This window comes from Hypomesus transpacificus, chromosome 8 (assembly GCF_021917145.1).
Source record: "Hypomesus transpacificus isolate Combined female chromosome 8, fHypTra1, whole genome shotgun sequence".
Classification (NCBI taxonomy): domain Eukaryota; kingdom Metazoa; phylum Chordata; class Actinopteri; order Osmeriformes; family Osmeridae; genus Hypomesus; species Hypomesus transpacificus.
Window position 1 is genome coordinate 5939943 of NC_061067.1, and position 19161 is coordinate 5959103.

At 49.5% G+C, this 19161-nt stretch overlaps 1 protein-coding gene across 1 annotated transcript in view; it reads right to left on the reverse strand.

Annotated features, from left to right (window-relative positions):
* Positions 1-1318: 1318 nt before the first annotated feature.
* pola1 (polymerase (DNA directed), alpha 1) overlaps positions 1319-19161 on the reverse strand; it is a 32812-nt gene continuing 14969 nt past the window's right edge. Inside the window, 5 exon segments of the mRNA XM_047023825.1 lie at positions 1319-2548; positions 7561-7642; positions 12834-12950; positions 16710-16841; positions 18872-19053. Coding sequence (XP_046879781.1) covers positions 2409-2548; positions 7561-7642; positions 12834-12950; positions 16710-16841; positions 18872-19053 — 653 coding nt within the window. The 3' untranslated portion in view covers positions 1319-2408.

Consider the following 19161-nt stretch of genomic DNA (forward strand, 5'->3'; position numbering starts at 1 on the left):
CAGCATATGAAATGTCTAAATGATCACATTTAAAGTTTAAAAGGGGTCATTGGAGGAAAGAGAAAAACGGCATGACTTGCACCTAATTCCCATGAGTATGGCTTCATTCTTACGTTTTTGTCTGCGGCCTACAGGTGTCTATAGAAAAAATAGTTCCACAATGGCGCTCCCATTTTCATCATTGCTATTCCTGCCTTGCTCTATTTGCGACTGATTTGACCGCTGATTTCCGATTCTCCAGGGCTTCGTCTCCCCCACCAGGTCCCTCATAGAGAATAGGCCCAATCACTCTGCGACTCACTCCTCTCTCAGTCCCCGGGAGAGAGGCTCTAAAAGGCGCTTTGATGAACTGCCTCGCCTCCTTCGGAGGAGCGGAGGAGATCGTGCAATGAAAGACCTGAATAGCGGCCCTGGCACTCGGGTCTCTTTTAGATCGCCCCTTAATTCCCGTCTCTTTCGCTCTCATCCAATTAGCTCAGTGTATTAAGCGGTTTATCGTCTCATAGCCGCCCTTTCAGGCCGAACAAGGGGGATACTTTGCAATAGGACCAGCTCTCCTTTTGACACCCTTTCTGGTACTTACATGTTCCACCGCGCTATGAATAATAGGGACAGAATAGACCGCTAATTCCCTCATCAAAGAATACCTTGTCTGCCGCTTTGCTCAACAACGCCATTCTGGTCAAAAAGACAGGCAATAAAGCTTAACATAACAAAAAAAGAGACTCATTCGCTCTTATTAGCTTAGCCAGGTCGAATTAACGCGAAGGCTTGGGTTGGTAGTTACACAAAAAGCCCACGTTCATTCATTGAGACGCGCATCATGGAGCTTGGCACAACCATAATTATTCTGTACTGTAATCTTGGAAATACAAGGCATAGTGTAGACCGGTCCTCTCCAAAGACTCCAATGAGTATTTTTTACACCTTCAAATTGAAAGTGATGTTATAAATAGTGTGTTTATGTAAATGTAGCCCCCCCTCCCTGCACAGACACAAGCAAACACTATGGTTGCTGAATAAGTGCAACCCACTTAAAGTCGATTCTACAAGTCGCTGGTGTGGGCCGTAAGTGATTTCTAAAGCACTACTATTTATGGAAATTGGCATTGGGGTTGAGAGCAGAAATCATCAATCACCTATCTTTTTCTGAACACAAAAATGAATTCTGGTTTTTACACCATTGACTAAAAGGTCCATCGATGGGCCCTTTACTGTATATGCATTCTGATGAAGTCCAGTTATGGTGAGTAAATACACTAGTGTGGGCAGCAAGCATATCATGGACGTGGAAAACAGATGGAATAACACAGATTTCTAATTTAAATTTTATTGATATTTCTGTATTAAATGACGTATCAATATCATAACACTTGATTGAAAGTTCACAAATCATGACAAACAATGAAAAAGAAAAAACTAACAAAAAACAGTTACAATACATACAATAAAAACAGTGACCAGGAATAGGTTGGAATGAACAGATCTAATGACGTCACTTAAACAGGGCTTAGTTAAAAAAAAAGTTTGATATGGAGACAAGAGTGCTAACGCCCTCTCTAACCCCATCTCATCCACCATTGTCCTCTTTCCCCGTTCATCTTCCTCTCTTTCTCTTGTACACAGTGTCTGAATTGGGAGGTAATCAAAACAAGTGTCCAATCGCTACAGGAGTTCAGTGGAATCGGCGATCAGGGTGCGTATCATTGGCTAATTGCCGTGCTGTGGAGTAGCCAGGGAGCGCTGTTGAGAAGCCCTATCAGAGCAAAGATATTGGGACTGCCCTCGTCTCTGCTACACACTATCCTTGCCAAGTAACACGCACACACACACACACACATCACCACCATAACCCAGGACTCAATCTTCCCACCAGCCATTGAGGTCTGATTGCTACCCCCCTTTGCGTGGGCCAATAGGGGTGAGGGGGGTCAGGGGATGAGTGAGGGACAGAATGACTGTGTGTGTGGAGGAGGGTAAAGATGTGATGGGGTCTTTATCCTTATAATGGTTTCATAATCGGCAGACGAGACAAGGGGATCTTATGTGAGTGCAAGAGTAAATACCTGGAATTACTATAAACTTATGCACACACACCCTTCCAACCCAAGGCCCCAAAAGTCAGGTTTGTCAAACATGGCACTGCTGACCAAACCAGCCATCACATTATATTACAAACACGAATGCCAACCTTGTCTAATATATATCTACAAACATCACCTGAGTCATTACGCCACTCAATGAAGGCATGAGGACATGAATTGAAACCCAAGTGAAATGATCAATAACATCAGACCAGAGGGCGGGACCTCCTCCCTACCAAGATACCATTAGGACGATCGGGAAACCAATTAGCTGTCTTGAAACCCCTAGCGACCAATGAGGGTGGTGGTTGTTGGTGAGGGACTTTACTTAAGGGAGGCGAAGGCCTGGAACAGCTTGGCCAGGTTGACATCGGAGTAGCCACTGGCAGCCAGGGCGCGGTCTGGAACCTCCTTTAACTTCTTATAAACGTCCTTCGCCGCATCATGGGCATTTATAGACTTTCCTTGGGATATACAGAAAGGGAGAGAAATGTTAGTCATTGTCATGTAGTCTTGTTAAGGTATCACGTCCACAAAATTCGACAACCCCACCAGTTCACCCAATCGGGCAGTGTGTTGGCCTCTCAGAACAAGGTGAGGAGAGGACGAGGAGAGAAACGGTCCCTCTATGTGCTGTAATGGAAGCTGTGAGATTTATTTCCCTCTGAACTGGACACTTCACAGATCCATAACAGCAGTAGGACGATCACTCTGAGGTGATGGTCCCGTCCGGTGGTCGATGGCAACACACAAGCCTGCGCGCTCCCACACACAGGGCCATGGGATCGATCCCAGGACCCACCAGGATGGTGGTGGTGGGGTTGTCGATACTGGCCCTCTCTTATCCCCTCAGGAGGGCCTGGGGAGCAGGGGCCCTCTGCCGGCAACATCCATGGCAGTTAGGACGGTGACACGTCTCTCTATACCAGGAATGTGCGTATGTGTGTTTGTGCGTTATCGGGGCGAGATCAGCCGTTTGGCCATTTATCCATCTGCCACTACAGTTGTGCACTTCTATCAGCTCGGCTGTATTCCTGGCTGGAGCATTAGTGGCTGTTGTATAAATACGGAGGGATTGACTGGCCCAAGAGAACAAAGGTTAAACACCAGATGGATGGAGAGGGTAACACACACACACACACACGTACAAAACTAGCTGATACATGCACATAGGCAACTAGATATGCCACACCACACACTAGCAGTAGCACACATAGCAATAACACACACACACACACATACATACATACAGTGACACAATCACCACCAGCAACTATTACCAGATAATACTCACCTCTAGAAAAACGAGAGATAGAGGGCGGGAGGGAGAGAGAGACTAGGAGGGAGTGACAGAAGAGGGAGGGAGAGAGAGCGGAGAGTACAAGTAAGAGATGGAGGGGGGGACTATTTATCAGAGGAATAGAGAGAGGGGAGGCAGAAGGAAGATGATGCATGATCAAGCGAAAGCAATCATGTCATCATTTCTGAAAGGTAGGAGAAAATAATTCTCTTTTTTTTTTTCTCCCTCTCCTCCTTTTCTTCGTTTTCTTTTCCACCTCAATCACTGTGTGTGGAGGGGATAAAAGAATGATTTAAGAGTCAGAGAGGGAGAGAGAGAGAGAGAGGGAGGGAGGGAGAGAGAGAGGGAGGGAGAGACGGTGCCCCCAGTAAGTCTCTGCTCAGTAGGGGTTGGCAGTTCAAATGGCCTTCCTCAAAAAGAGGTAGAGGGAAGGAAAGAGCCGAGGGGAGAGGGAGAGGAGGAGAAGGACCGAAGAGAGGCGGCGGCGATGCAGGCGAGAGAAAAGAAAAAGAGAAAGAAACGGCAAGAGAGGTGAAACACGCGCAAATGATGTTCAACAACCACTGTACTCTAAAGGTGGGCGACACACCTTTAATACACACGCATGCACGCTCTCCCACACGCGTGCATGCGTGTGTGCTGCCGTTGCGGTGAGTGTATCGGGGGCTCTGTACGCCCTAACTAGGTGTAAATACAATAACAAGCCTGTAATTAAGTGAGCATGATGAAGTTAATGGAGATCGGCCGTTCCGTCCGCCGCATACATGAATATTATATTAGCTGGTAGCGGGCAGCTGCAATAGCAGTTAATTTAATCACCACTCAGAGCACAGGGAAACTTCTTTGTGTGAGTGTAATTGCACAGAATGAATAATTGATTTGACAATCGCACCCGCAGATTTGCCACCCCATTTTGGGTTTGTAGGAAGGGAAGGAGGGAGGTGATGAGACAGAGAGAGGAGAGAGAGGGACGAAAGCGGAGGATGGGTGAAGGAGGATGAGAGAGAGAGAGAGAGAGAGAGAGAGAGAGAGAGAGAGAGAGAGAAAGAGAGAGAGGAGGAGGAGGGCTGGTGTGCCGTGGTGAAGAGAGGTGTCAGGGACGATGTGGGTAAATGGATCATTAGAAAAGCGTAGCTCAAGGACAATTTATATTTTATCAATGCGGCGAAATTACATTATTGCTCACACACGCAATCATACTGCCCACACTCCAGACTGAGACACAGGGAGAGAGGGAGGGAGGGGTGGAGCGAGCGAGAGAAGAAAAGGCAACAGATAGACGGAGAGGAAGGGGGAGAAAGAGAGACAGAAACCTGACAACGTGGAATGATTTGAACAACACTGATATGGGATGTTTCTTTTCTATAAAAAAAATGAGCAAGTGTTTTTTCGGCAGTGTGTATGTCTGTGTGTGTGTGTGTGTGTATGTCTACGTGTGTGTCTGTGTCTGTGTATTCCATTAGAGCTCTCCTGCCGTGGATGAAATTACCTCCATGTTTTACTCAGTCGCAGCAATCAGGCACAATGTGAAATACATGTAGATCAGTCACTTTCCCTCAATCTTTCACACACATATATACAGCTAGAGTGTGTGTATATACACACGTACACGTTGTATAGTAGCATGTACATACATATATACACATAAGGATCCAGTACATTCACATCTCTCTCTTCTGTCTCTCACACACTTGCAGTGTGTGTGTGTGTGTGTGTGTGTGTGTGTGTGTGTGTGTGTGTGTGTATAGGGTTGCAAAATAATGTGTTAATTTAGATATTGATATGTGAGTAATCTAGATAAATTCATTACAAAGCATGTCATTAATTAAATTAAAAAATGACAGCCATGATATATACACACAGTACATACACATTCTCTCACACATAAAGACACATGCATTCGAACATAAACAATCATACACAATGGTTTGAAGGGGCACTAGAAGGCTGGCTTGTCAGATAAGTTTAGCAAGTGTGCTGGTTTTTGTCATCGTTGAGAATGAGCAGTAGATTAAAAAAGAGAGGGAAAGCTTGTGATAACAGCAAAGGTCACGGAAAGCTGGCAGAAGTTCCACCCCCCCCCCCCCCCGTGCAGAGCGTGTACAGGACATGGGTTCAGCCCGGTAATCTAAGCACTCTGTCCCCTAGGTGTAATAGTAATATGGGGTATTACTGCCCCAGGACCAGGTGATGACACTTGAACCCTATACTTTATGGCAGCATGTGTGTGTTAACATGTGCTTGTTTGAAAGACTTAGTCCTGAAGACTCATCAGGATTTGGGGTTTTCAAATGGAGACCTACGAGCAAAGTGATAGGAGGGTCTCTTTGAACATGATCCTTTAATGTCTATTATCACACAGACACACACACACACACACAGACATGGAGACACACAGACATGGAGACAAACAGGGAGACACACTGAAATGGAGACAGACTGTCATGGAGACAGACATGGACACAGACAGGGAGACACAGACATGGAGACAAACTGACATGGAGACAGACATGGAGACAGACAGGGAGACACACTGACATGGAGACAGACAGGGAGACACACTGACATGGAGACAGACAGGGAGACACACTGACATGGACACAGACAGGGAAACACACTGACATGGAGACAGACATGGAGACAGACAGGGAAACACACTGACATGGAGACAGACATGGAGACAGACGGGGAGACACACTGACATGGAAACAGACTGTCATGGAGACAGACATGGACACAGACAGGGAGACACAGACATGGAGACACACTGACATGGAGACACAGACAGGGAGACACACTGACATGGAGACAGACATGGAGACACACTGACATGGAGACAGACATGGACACAGACAGGGAGACACACTGACATGGAGACAGACATGGACACAGACAGGGAGACACACTGACATGGAGACACACTGACATGGAGACAGACATGGACACAGACAGGGAGACACACTGACATGGAGACAGACATGGACACAGACAGGGAGACACACAGACATGGAGACACACTGACATGGAGACACACAGACATGGAGACAGACAGGGAAACACACTGACATGGAGACAGACAGGGAGACACACTGACATGGAGACAGACAGGGAAACACACTGACATGGAGACAGACAGGGAAACACACTGACATGGAGACAGACAGGGAGACACACCGACATGGAGACAGACACAGACTAAAGGTTACTCCTGAGACTAAACTCCGAACAACAAGGAAGAAACATGGAAACAAGGGAAAAGAGAAAAAGAATGCCCGAGGGGAGGACGGCGGAAGGAAGTCAAGAACAGAGAACAGGCCTTGATTTCTCACATCACAAAGAAAGTGCGAGGATAAGGAAGGCTATAATCATGTTAGCACCCCCCCTCCCCTTCTCCATCCCAGTCCCCCTATTTCGGTTCCCTCCATCTCCAGATTGGTCATCTGTTGATTACACGTTATATTTACCTCCGCTGTCTCGCTCCGACCAGCGCTTACACACACTCAGGCATACATACATAAATATTTAATCAAATAAATAAACCAGTTCACAGAGAGGCCCTTTCTAATCAAGTGACATCCATCAGAGAAGACTGTGGGGAAGAGGCCTTGTGGCGGGTGGCTTCTGAGCATGTTCAGAACATGGCTTTGCGTCTATTTGTAGGAGGGGGGTGGGGGGGGGGGGGGGAATATACGCTCCATGTCCCATTACGGGAGAAGGGCTATCCTTTCACCCGCGCTCCTATTACTCCCCCTATCATTTCCCCAAATCTAAAACCTGTTTTCAATCAACACTGCCAAACGAGTGCCTGTCGAAGTGGGGTGGAGGGGGGTGGGGGTGGGCTGCGGAGGTAGAGCTGGACAGTGCGGGCAGGAAGGAGAGGGAGAGAAGGAGAGCAGACGGATGGAGGGCCCTCTCCTTCTTTTTCTCGGTGATTGGAGCGATGGGAGCGTTTTGCATTCCGTGTGTGTGTGATTGAATCCGTCTCCTAAATTAGGGCTGTCGACTGGAGGAGCCGAGCCTCCTTAACACCCCCTCCCTCCCCCCCCGCTACGCTGCCTTACCGCATGTGTGTGTGTGTGATTGTGAGAATGTTAATATTAATGTGATATGTTTATAAAAGGTAAGGTGTGCGGCAATTGTGGCCCTGATTGCCGGTGGCTGTGCGTGTGGCCTCACCCTTCCCACTGGCGAGCGCGTGATCCCAGTCGAAGATGAATCTGTAGAAGCACAGCTGGTTGTAGAGGGCCTTCTCAGAGTACTGTAGAGACAGAACACACGCGCCCGCGCCTTTATTATCACAAACAATGTTATCAGAACAACACGTTTAGACCAATTACCAGTCCTGTTTCATCGCGTTGCAAGCAAAGGTAACAACTAAACATGTGACAGAAGCAAAGAATCTTTAAGCAGGTTAAACGACTGTTTCACTTCTCTTACAGAGATGCAAAAAGCACAAGCCTTCCTACTCATCCTCCATTCTTCTAACCCTTTTTTTGTTTCCTCTTCCTTCATATATTGTCCCTACCCCCCGCCCCCCCCCACTTCCCTCTAACTCCCTCCCCTCTCTGACATAATAAAGCAGGATACAAATTTGTTTGGTTTGTTAATCTCGGCGGCAATTAACTCTAGCCACACAATTGCCTGCAAGAGAGAGAGAGAGAGAGAGACGGAGAGACAAAGGGAAAGAGACAAAGGAATTGGTGAGAGACGAGTGAGGGAGAGAGAGAGAGGAGTGAGCAGAAGGCGTGAGAGACACAAACACAGAGAGAGAGAGAGAGCAAAGGGTGAGAGAGAGAGAGAAAGAGAGAGAGAGAGAGCAGAGGGTGAGAGAGAGAGAGAGACAGAGAGAGAGACAGAGAGAGAGACAGAGAGAGAGAGACAGAGAGAGAGACAGAGAGAGAGAGACAGAGAGAGACAGAGAGAGAGAGACAGAGAGAGAGAGACAGAGAGACAGAGAGAGGAAAAAGGAGGGAGAGAGTGTGAGAGAATGGGATCAGCCCTAAAATTACCTCCTTCATAATAGTTTGTTGTGATAAGCCATTGTGAGAGCGGCAGCGGAACAGCAGTTGCTGTCAATTTGATTAACCATTATACTGCATGTTTAATTGCAGCTATCGGGTCGTCATTTCCCCCTGTTCAACTGAAGAGGCCATGAGACGCCCCAACCCCACACACACGTCAGGTGTGTGTGTGTGTGTGTGGAGGATGCCGTTATTATGATGCCATTTCCCCATGTGTGTGTGTGTGCCGTGGCCACTTGCAATGCGTGTATGGTGATGACTGAAGACAGGAATGGAATGTGTGTGTGTGTTTCGGCACCGTTGCGTGTCGAGCCTGTGTGTGTACTGGGGTGTGTGTGTGTGTGTGTGTTTCATGGCCCTCTATGGCTGTCCATGTAGACTGCACAGCTGTTGACCCACGATGCACTGCCTGGTCAACGACTAAGTGATGCATCCCATAATGGAGCAATGGTTACCGCTGCCAATGCAAAGCTGTTCAGGCACAAACAACACACACACACACACTCCCACTCTCCCACTCTGATATGCAGTACACAACACACACACTCTTTCTCTCTCTCTCTGTCTGATTGTGGGTGGGCTAGAGAACTTGCAGGCTTTGACTGACAGGTGTCAAAAAGGCGTGGCTAAGATGTTACAGGTCGTTATTGAATTTAGAGCCCCCACACCAACCCCCCCCCGCCCCCAACAAAACACAACCCCCCCCCCATACACACACAGTGAGCTTCGTCACTCGGCTCACTGCTTTGTTCCAATACTGACACCGTTTCAATTTGCACCACAAATCTGCAGCATTTTCAGGCTGGCTGCCTAAAGAGCAAACCAGCTGTGAAATTGCCTCTCTCTCTCGGGAGCTTTGGACCCCCCCACCCCCTCACTGCCCCCCCCCCCCCCCCCCCCCACCCCCCTCCACACTTCCCCTCTTCCCTAACTAGCTACTGCCTCACCCAGCGTACACACACGTCCATAGAGAATGTGCACTTCCCTTTGCCATGCGGGGTGAACCTGAAGACTACAGGGGCAAAAGGAGGGAGGGAGAGAAAGGGACCAGAGACAGCAAGTGTGTAAGAAACAGAGAGAGAAAGAATGAGATAAAGAATATCAATTGGTCTAAATCACTAAACCACAGCCAACAGTCTAAAATGGCCCACTACTGTTCAGACAATAGACTCAGCACTCAAGATTCTCCCTCAGATTCAAACACACACACACACACACACACACACACACACACACACACACACACACACACACACACACACACACACACACACACACTATACATTTAATAAATTCAATCTCCTACACACACGCACAGACTCAACAATCTCTAAACACTAAAGTACCAGATGGTCGCATTCTATTCGGATAAGGGCACTGTAATAGTCAGGTGTGTGTGTGTGAGTGTGTGTGTGTGTGTAGTCCTGTAGGTCATAAAATATGTGTGCTCACAAACATAGCAACTATCCAACTTCTGATGGTGCTGGGTCAAAATGTCACCTCTGAGAGCCATAGAAGTATACCTACACTTTCCTCTCCTAACAGTACCAGCTCTCCCCCACCCTGACCTAATCACACACCCCACCCCGCCAACACACACACACACACACACACACACACACACACACACACACACACACAACTGCTGCAGCTGCAGTTGAGAAAGGTGGAGAGAGAGAAAGAGAGAGAGAGGGATAGAATAACGCGGGGAAAGCAGTGGACGGAGAAATGTGGAAAGAGAGAGACTGAACGAGAAACAGGGAGAGAGAGATGCAGAGAGATCCACAGGGAAGGAGAGAAAGGCAGAGAGAGAGTCCCTCGTTAGCAGTGTGAACGGAGGCGGGGAGGGGGGGTGGACATACCAGCAGCGTAATCGCTGCCGCTGGTTCGAGTAGTCACGGCGATCAGCTTCACAAGCCACCATAATGAGTCAATATATGTAAATCTTTACTCGGCAAACACGGCGGGAAACAATGCCATTTAACTGGAGCCCGCGCCCGCTGCCTCTGCCGATTCAGCTCCGGTAATTTCTCCCCATTGAAATGCATAATTGCCTGCTATTTGAAGATATTCATGCTCAATTTTTGAAATTAATTTCAATTGGGGGGAAATGTAGAAATGTCAGCTCCAGTGAAAGGGATTTGATTTCAATTATCCTCGCTCAAAGGACTGTGATTTCCAAATACACTTAAGCAAAATTATGACAAGAATTTTTGTTCGGCGAAAATTCAGTGTTTAAAGAGCGATTAGGCGATAATGGCCCGGCTTTGAGCCGGGAGTGAATGCAGCCGTCTCTGTCTGAAAGGCACTCAATTATCTCTGATTGCTCCCGCTATAATGTATCAAATAGAGATACCTGCTATTGCCGTAATTTGTGTGAAAATTAACATGCTGCAATTTCCACTACAGGGAAAAAAGAGCTCTAATGGGTGCCTGAGCGTACATCAATAAAACTGGGGGAGAGAGAGGGAGAGAGAGGGAGACAGAGAGGGAGAGAGAGGGAGAGAGACAGAGAGAGAGAGAGAGGGAGAGAGAGAGGGAGAGAGAGAGGGAGAGAGAGAGAGAGGGAGAGAGAGGGAGAGATGGAGAGAGAGGGAGAGAGAGAGAGACAGAGGGAGAGAGACAGGGAGAGAGAGGGAGAGACAGAGGGAGAGAGACAGGGAGAGAGAGGGAGAGAGAGGGAGAGACAGAGGGAGAGAGAGGGAGGGAGAGAGAGGGAGGGAGGGAGAGACAGAGGGAGAGAGAGGGAGACAGAGGGAGAGAGAGAGAGAGAGAGAGAGAGAGAGAGAGAGAGAGAGAGAGAGAGAGAGAGAGAGAGAGAGAGAGAGAGAGAGAGAGAGAGAGAGAGAGAGAGAGAGAGAGGAAAAAGGGAAAGGGTGCGAGTTAGAGAGTGAGAGGAGGGAGGGAGAGAAGAAGAGAGGGAGGGAGGGTTGAAGGGAGGGATACAAAGTAAGGGAGAGCACAAGGAGGGAGGGGAAGAGAAAGAAAGGGAAAGGTACGAGGGACAGAGAATGGAATAAAGGGAATATGAAAAGACAGGAGAGAAATACAGCATGTGTGAATGTGTGAGAGAGAGAGATGCTGCACCCCACATTAGTGCTGACAGGAAGGGGAGCGAGTTAGAGATAGATAGAGTAAGAGAGAGGGGAGGAAAAGAGGGAGAGAATGAGAAATTTAATTTACTGAAAATATTACAAATTGCACCTGTGCATAACTCCCCCAAATTACTTACCAATCAATGCAGAGTGCCTATTACTCCCCCATTACATGGAGATCAGATCACTCTCAGAATTTGTCCAAGAGAGGGGGGGACAGGGAGAGAGAGAGAGAGTGACAAAGAGAGAACGAAGGGAGAAAGATAGGCCAGGAGTTAGACTGAGAGGAGTTAGACTGAGAAGGGAGAGGAAGGGGAGGCTCGAAAAACAGCAATGCAGTAATAAGGGGAGGAGAGAAATACTGGGGGAACAAGCAGAGACAAAAGGAGAACAGTGCCGGGGATGGAGAGAAGAGGAAACCAGAGGGAACAGAAATCCAGGACCTGGGATGAAAGGGAAGGCCAGTTGCAGGGGATGTGTAGGGGTGAGTTAAATGTTTTATTCAGTCGGCAGTTTAAAGTGCCAGGGTCTTCAGGCACAGAGAGCGAAGACTAAGTGGCTATGGTGACAAGAGAAATTGGCCTTTTGGTTTTCAACCTGTCGCCACATAACCAGACACACAGATAAGCAGAGAGAGAGAGAGAGACAGAAAGAAAGAGAGAAAGAGACGAAGAGAGACAGGGAGAGACGGAGAGAGAGAGAGAGAGAGACATACAGAGAGGGGGAGAGGGGGAGAGGGGGAGAGAGAGAGAGACAGTGAGAGACGGAAAGGAAAAGAAGAAGACACGGGTTGAGCCAAATGAGATGAGAAGAACGGGAAGGGAAAATGAAGGGAGAGGGAGATGGGGAGGGAGAGATAGGAGGAAAAAAGGGAGGGAAGACAGAAGAGTCAGGAGGGGAAGAAGGGAGGCATGTAGGACTGGAACAGAAGGGAAAAACTCACTGCAAATCTCAAGGGGAGAATCTCTTTCGGATCACCAGTGCAGTTTAACAAAGTGTTCATAGAGTGTCTGTGAGGTCAGCATGGCGGGTTTATGGCTGAATGTAACAGTGAGCCACTGTTAATGCGGACACTGGCAGAGTATACTCTTATCATTGGGTGTGTTTGTATACAAATATTGAATGACCAAAACGGTGTGGATAGAGTGTGTGAGAGGAGAGGCGAAAAGTAGCAGAAGAGAGGAGGGGAGAGGGAAGGAGAAGAGACCAGCAAGGCTCCTTAACTGACTCCATAGCACCATCACCTGGACAAACCGTCTGCAACACATGGGAACTCGTGTGTGTGTGTGTGTGTGTGTGTGTGTGTGTGTGTGTGTGTGTGTGCGTGTGTTACCTCGGGTCGGAGAGTGGCTTTGGTACAGGCAGGGCAGATGGGCCCGTGGCGGGAGAAGGAGATGGGAAGCCTCCTGGTCCTATTCTGACAGGCCTGGTCCTCACACAGCAGCCAGCCCTGGGACAGGGAGGGAGGGAGACGCATCACACACATCCTACAGCACATTCAGCACCCACCCCAAACCACTCAAACATTACACACACATCTGCATTAGGCTTGGGTTCTTTTCAGGTACGGCCCTGGACGACCATGTGATTAGGACCCCCCAGGATGAGTCAGTGCCCTAAGACAGGTGCAGTGCACCCCGCCCCCCCCTCCTCTCTGCCTCCATCTCCAGCCTAGTCATTACAGGGGATCTTGGGGGTTAGGAGGGGGTTAATACCCATCTAATAACAGACCACAGCACCATTGCCTTCTCTTTTCTCTTTGCTTCTATCCATCCATCCATAGGCTGGCTGGAGCCTGTGCTGCACCTGTCTCTCTCTGTCTTCCACACGGAGGCAATCAGCACCGTCACACCCTCGTCATCCACACACACACCATCCCCTCGTCATCCACACACACACACACACACACCCTCGTCATCCACACACACACACACACACCCTCGTCATCCACACAACAACCCTAGTCATCCACACGCACACCCTCGTCATCCACACACACACACCCTCACCATCCACACACACCCCCTCACCATCCACACACACACACCCTCGTCATCCACACACACACACCCGTGTCATCCACACACACACCCTCGTCATCCACACACACCCACCCTCGTCACACCCATCCCATCCCCCAGACACACACATCCTCATCACCAGCATACGTGCCACTATCAACCCCAGCAAACACACAACAACAACACACTAAAACCCTCAATAACACACACACACAGGTTTCCTGCAAGAGGAAGTGATGGAAGAGCACTGGACAGCTCTTTCCCCGTCTCTTCTCAATTACAATTATTTCAAGCAGTCTGATTAGCTGAAGGGTCTTTATATGCTTATCAGTCTTATTAGCCTGTGTTAACACCCACACCCACACCCACACACACCCTTATCTCCCAGGTGTGTGTAAGCCACCAGGGTGAAACCCCCCAGCATTGTGTTTCTGACCAGTATCACAACTAACAGAAACGCATTTCCCATGATCCTCAGCCCTTTGTGTAGTCCCTCTGGTGTTGTATAGATAATTTAGTTCAGGCCCAAAGGCTTGTGGGTAAAGCTGTGAACTCTGGGAGATGGTAATTGAATTGAGACATATGTGCATGTTTGGTTTTCATTTGGTGGGGATGGGGACTGACGAGATGTGTGTGTGTGTGTGTGTGTGTGTGTGTGTGGTATCAGTGTATGAGTGTTTGATCCCCTGCCCCTTTGTGTTTGGAAGGACATCAGACTAAGCACACACTAATATTCCCATGGATATTCCCATGAGAGCTGGAACCACTGGAACCACACACACACACACACACACACACACACACACACACACACACACACACACATGCAGAAACCTGCATACCACATTGCTCCAGACACACCTCCATTCCCCACAGTGTCCCTCTCCTCACTAGCTCTGCCCAATGACCCCAAATCCATCAGAAGACATGAAATATATCCTCTCTCGATCCCACTCAAGGGTAGAGTTGAAGGAAAAACGAAGTCCCGAATCAGAGCAAGCTAAAAACAGGCTGTGTGAGAAAATAGGGAGAAAAAACCCCAACCCCCCCCCCCCCCCCCATCTAATTGAAGCATTAAGTTGCAGAAACTGAGAGGGGGAGTGGGAGAGAGGGAGAGAGAGAGAGCGAGAGAGAGCGAGAGAAAGAGAGAGAGGGAGAGAGAGAGCGAGCGAGCGACAGATGGAGAATAAAGGCTCATAATTGCATAATTACACCAGTGGATACCTGACACACTGAATGCAGACGTCAAATGAGTTCCACATCATTTAACCAAACAGAGCCAGGACCAGGCCATGACAAGCCTCAGACAGAAACACTTCCCCCTCTCTCTCCGCTTCCCCTCTTCCTCTCTCCACCACCCTCTCCCCGTGACCCCACCCCCCCCCCCCCCCCCCCCTCCCCCCTTTTTAAATGATTTCACTTTCCCTCTGATCACCCATGCAGTGTCTCTCTACTTCTCTCTCCACCTCGATCACAGCTGTTAATCTGCACATTCATTTTTACCTATTGGTGATCTGGTTGGCATGGTGACCTACGGAATTCCACAAAGTCGTCTTCACCTGCACAAACCCTATCCCCCTTCTCAATGCATACACAATTGTTTGGAGGATCAGAGAGGGGCATCTAGCTGGCTTTGAGGTTTGGTAATCAACACTCCCACAAAACCGAATAGGTTTGAACCCAGTCCACTTAACTCACACACACACACTCACACACAAGGGTACAAACCAGTCCTTTCTGTAGACAGTCATTCACACACACAGGAACACACACACGGACACAGTGAATAGGGCTCCAACCAGTCCACTTTGTACCTCGGACGCTTAATCAAAGCTTCTCTATTCAGCAATTTGACCTTTTGTTCAAAATAGGATTATCACCTTCTTCCCTTTTATTCACTCTTTCTGTTCATCCCTCCCTCCCCTCCTCTTCTGCCCCTCTGCCTGTTTCCAGGGGCGACCCACATGACGAGGGTAATTGCAATAATTTGTTAAACGCCATGGCAACGGTGGTTAGATGGGGGCAAATAGGTGGTGGGAGGGGGGGCGGGGGTTGGAGCGAGTGACTCTCATTTTGCCAGAGACAGCAGGAGAAAGAAGGGGGAAAGGATGACAAACGGAGAGTGGAGAGAGAGAAAGAGAGAGAGGGCAGGATGGAGGGATGGAGACAGAACGAGTGTTTGCCCAGTCTTGGAGAGACGGTTTATTGATAATAGTGGGGGGGCTGGAGGTAATTTCACTAATGATTAATGTCCCTGTGGTCCAAGGTAGGAGGCTCACACATACACACACAAGCCAGGCTTTCACTCTATCTGCCCAGACAAACAGCTCTATTTGAGCTCTTCCCCGGACTGAAAGGAATCCTTAATTACACAATATTACCCCTCTTCATCGCCCCCTGTGTGTGTGCTCTGCCCACTGTAGTTTGGGCTGCCAGGGTGTGTGTTTGTGTGTGTGTATGAGGTAAGTATTCAGTGGTAGCAGCTGTTTCACACGTCGTGACAAAGGGGGAGAGGGGCTTGTTCCCCCCCACATTCACCACTCTAATTGATTTCTGCTCAGCCCTGTGGGAGAGTAACACCCCCCCACCCCCCAAGCCCCCCTCCCTGTACACACACACAAAAATGACACTCCCCCCACAACTAAACACTCCTTAAAGCCTCACACACCACCAGAGAACTCCTTCAAATCGGACACTCTAGCGCATTCCACTGACTCTAGAACCACTGCAATGCAGAGTTGCTGAACCCCTGGAAGAGTTCTAGAACATTTACCTACACCTATTAGTACACCAGCTTCAGCCCCGGCCCCAGCCCCGGCCCCAGCCTCAGACCCAGCCTCAGACCCAGCCTCAGACCCAGCCTCAGACCCAGCATGGAAAGAATGTATGCTACTCTGGGAGATAAAGCTGAACCAGAATTGCCAGCTGGCTGCCTGGCCTGAGTTTGTGCTCCAGCCATAGTATTATAGTATAAAAGAGCTTTAAATCAAATCCATTTGCAGCCCTGCAGGTGGGCAAAAGGTGAATGAGTGTGAGAGAGAACAGTGGGAGAGTGTGGCATTCAGCAGAGAAGAGGAACAAACAAACAACCGCTCTGAGCTGATCCCACCATCAAAGTTTTGCCACTAAAAAACCCCGGACCCTCCCTCCCTCCCTCCCCCCCCCTCCCCCCCCCCCACAGTACTCACACTATAGTACTTCTTGACGTGTCGCCGGATGTCGAGCAGCAGTTTGTTGCAGATGTTGACGGGGTGGCTGATAGGGCGCCCCTCACAGGGCACGTGGCAGCACCGCAGCAGGCTGGGCTCTGCTCTCACCTCCTGGAACACAAGTATGACATCAGCTACAGGGTTACACACACACAGATACACATTCAGGGAAACACTCACACAAGCAAGCACACGTCAAGGACACACACGCACAGGGGACACAAAAGAACACTCCCACGCACGCACACACACACACACACACACACTCAACCCCAAACCCTACTTCAACCCAGTGATCTAACCTAGCAGCCTCTCAGGTAGGAGGGGAGGGGGGGAGACAGGGAGGCAGCAGTGGAGCTTTTGTGAGCGCTGACGGCCGGTCAGAGAGGCTGGTGCCCGGCCATGCAGCCTCTTGACAGCTCTGGCTTTCAGTTAACTAAATGGGCTCTTGACACAATAAAAATGTCAGCCTACACCAACAATTACGGCAGCAGAACACCTTTAAACAGGCCACGCTGCGGCCCTTCTCCATTAGCTCCATGTTCAGTGGCAGGTTCCAACAGAGCGCAAACACTCGCACAAACATACTCTGAAAGCTGTGTTCCGCGGCGGTGCTCTAAGGAGAACGTTTGTGCAGCGTGCTGGTGTGAGTCGTCGCAGACTTTTCAGTAAAGGTGGGAGTGAAGTCACCAGAAGCCCATGCCACAAACACACATGTGATATCTCACTAAAGTTCCTCCGTTGTACGAGGTCGTTACTTCCTCAGCTGCCTGTGAGAGCAGGCCCAGTGAGAGAGCAGCAGGCCCAGTGAGAGAGCAGCAGGCCCAGTGAGAGAGCAGCAGGCCCAGTGAGAGAGCAGCAGGCCCAGTGAGAGAGCAGCAGGCCCAGTGAGAGAGCAGCAGGCCCACTGAGGAGGCATGGACTGGGCCTGTCTGTGAGGTGAGGGTCCTATCCTTTTGTCATCGTTATTCAGTGTGTGTGTGAGCCTGTCTTCAACTGTCCTGACAACCAACTCCACATCACACACAAACACGGGAGCCCCCCCACGCAAGCAAACACACACATTTCTAGTAAGTCCTGGATCGCAGGGGACTACGTGAAGCAGGACATGCAATGATATGCCTCTCTTATCTGTTGCCCCCCCCCCCCCCCTTCCTCTCTCCCTCTTTTTCTTCGACTTCATGTTCCTCTTTTGGCCCGGTCAGGATGAAAGTGGCCTCCTTCCATCTCCCACCACCCTCCCCCCACCACCCTCTCCTCCACGACCAGAAGAATCCTTGCGTCTCTTCAAGCGTTGGTTTTGATAGCTGCTCCCTCCCTTCCTCTTGGACGTGTTCCCCCCCCCCCCCCCCCCCCCCCCCCCCCCCCCCCCCCCCTTCTCGAACTCCCTGACAGCTACGCACTGTCCATCTCTCGCTCTCCTCCCTGCATCTCTTTGTGGTGTGTTTGCGGAGCAGAGTCAAGGCCTGTCTGTCCTCTCCTCCTCTGCGGAGTATTTAGACCCTGTTCACCAGCCTAATTACCTAACTGCCTTATCCACACTGCCCAGGACAGCCTGTGTGTACGTGAGAGAGAGTGTGTGTGTGTGCCGTGGGAGTGTGAGTAGTCTGGGCCAGTAGAAGACGAGTGAGGGCTGTTGTCAGTTTTATGAGTTTTCCCTGAGATGAGACAAGGCTGCAAGGCAGCTCCTCATTTGGTGAGAACACACACAAACAAATAATTATCCTCTTTCCAACGGCCTTGGCCTGAGAGTGTGTGTGTGTGGAGGGGATGCCGTTTGAAGTCTAAGTCTAAACTATGCCAATGAAAACAGAGTCTTTATCTGAGATGACCCAACGTCTAAAAATATAGGGAGAGCTGTAACGTAGAATCCTACCTCACCAAGGCTTAGGAGTGGCTCGACCTTACACACACACCCACACACACACGGTATCTTGATATTTATGGCTGTTTTCTATTGAGATAACATGCATAAAAGATCAACAATAAGATCATAAATATTTACGTTTATCAGTGACACAATCCACCCCATCGATGATTGTTTTGGCTCGAATGCTGATTATACAACTGGTTTAGTGTGTGCACATCAGTCTGACAGTGTGTGTTCCAGCACGCGTGTGTGTGAGCGCTCCGGGACTCACCGCTCCGTCGAACACGTTGTCGTAGACGTTGTCGGCGCGGCAGCGCGGGCAGGCCAGGGTGAACCTCTCGCAGTCCCTGTATCGCTCCTCATCTGTCAGCTGGGCGGCCGCGCCCACAAAGCCCTCCCCCTCCTCCTCCCTCTGGTGCTGCACCTGGTTCCGGAACTGGGACGGGTCCAGGCCTGCCCCCCACACACACACACTGTGAAAAAAACCTCTCTGCACACTCTGCTCCAGATCTGGAACTGCTGAGAAGCAGCCCCCACACCCCAGAGTGAAGATGTGTGGAG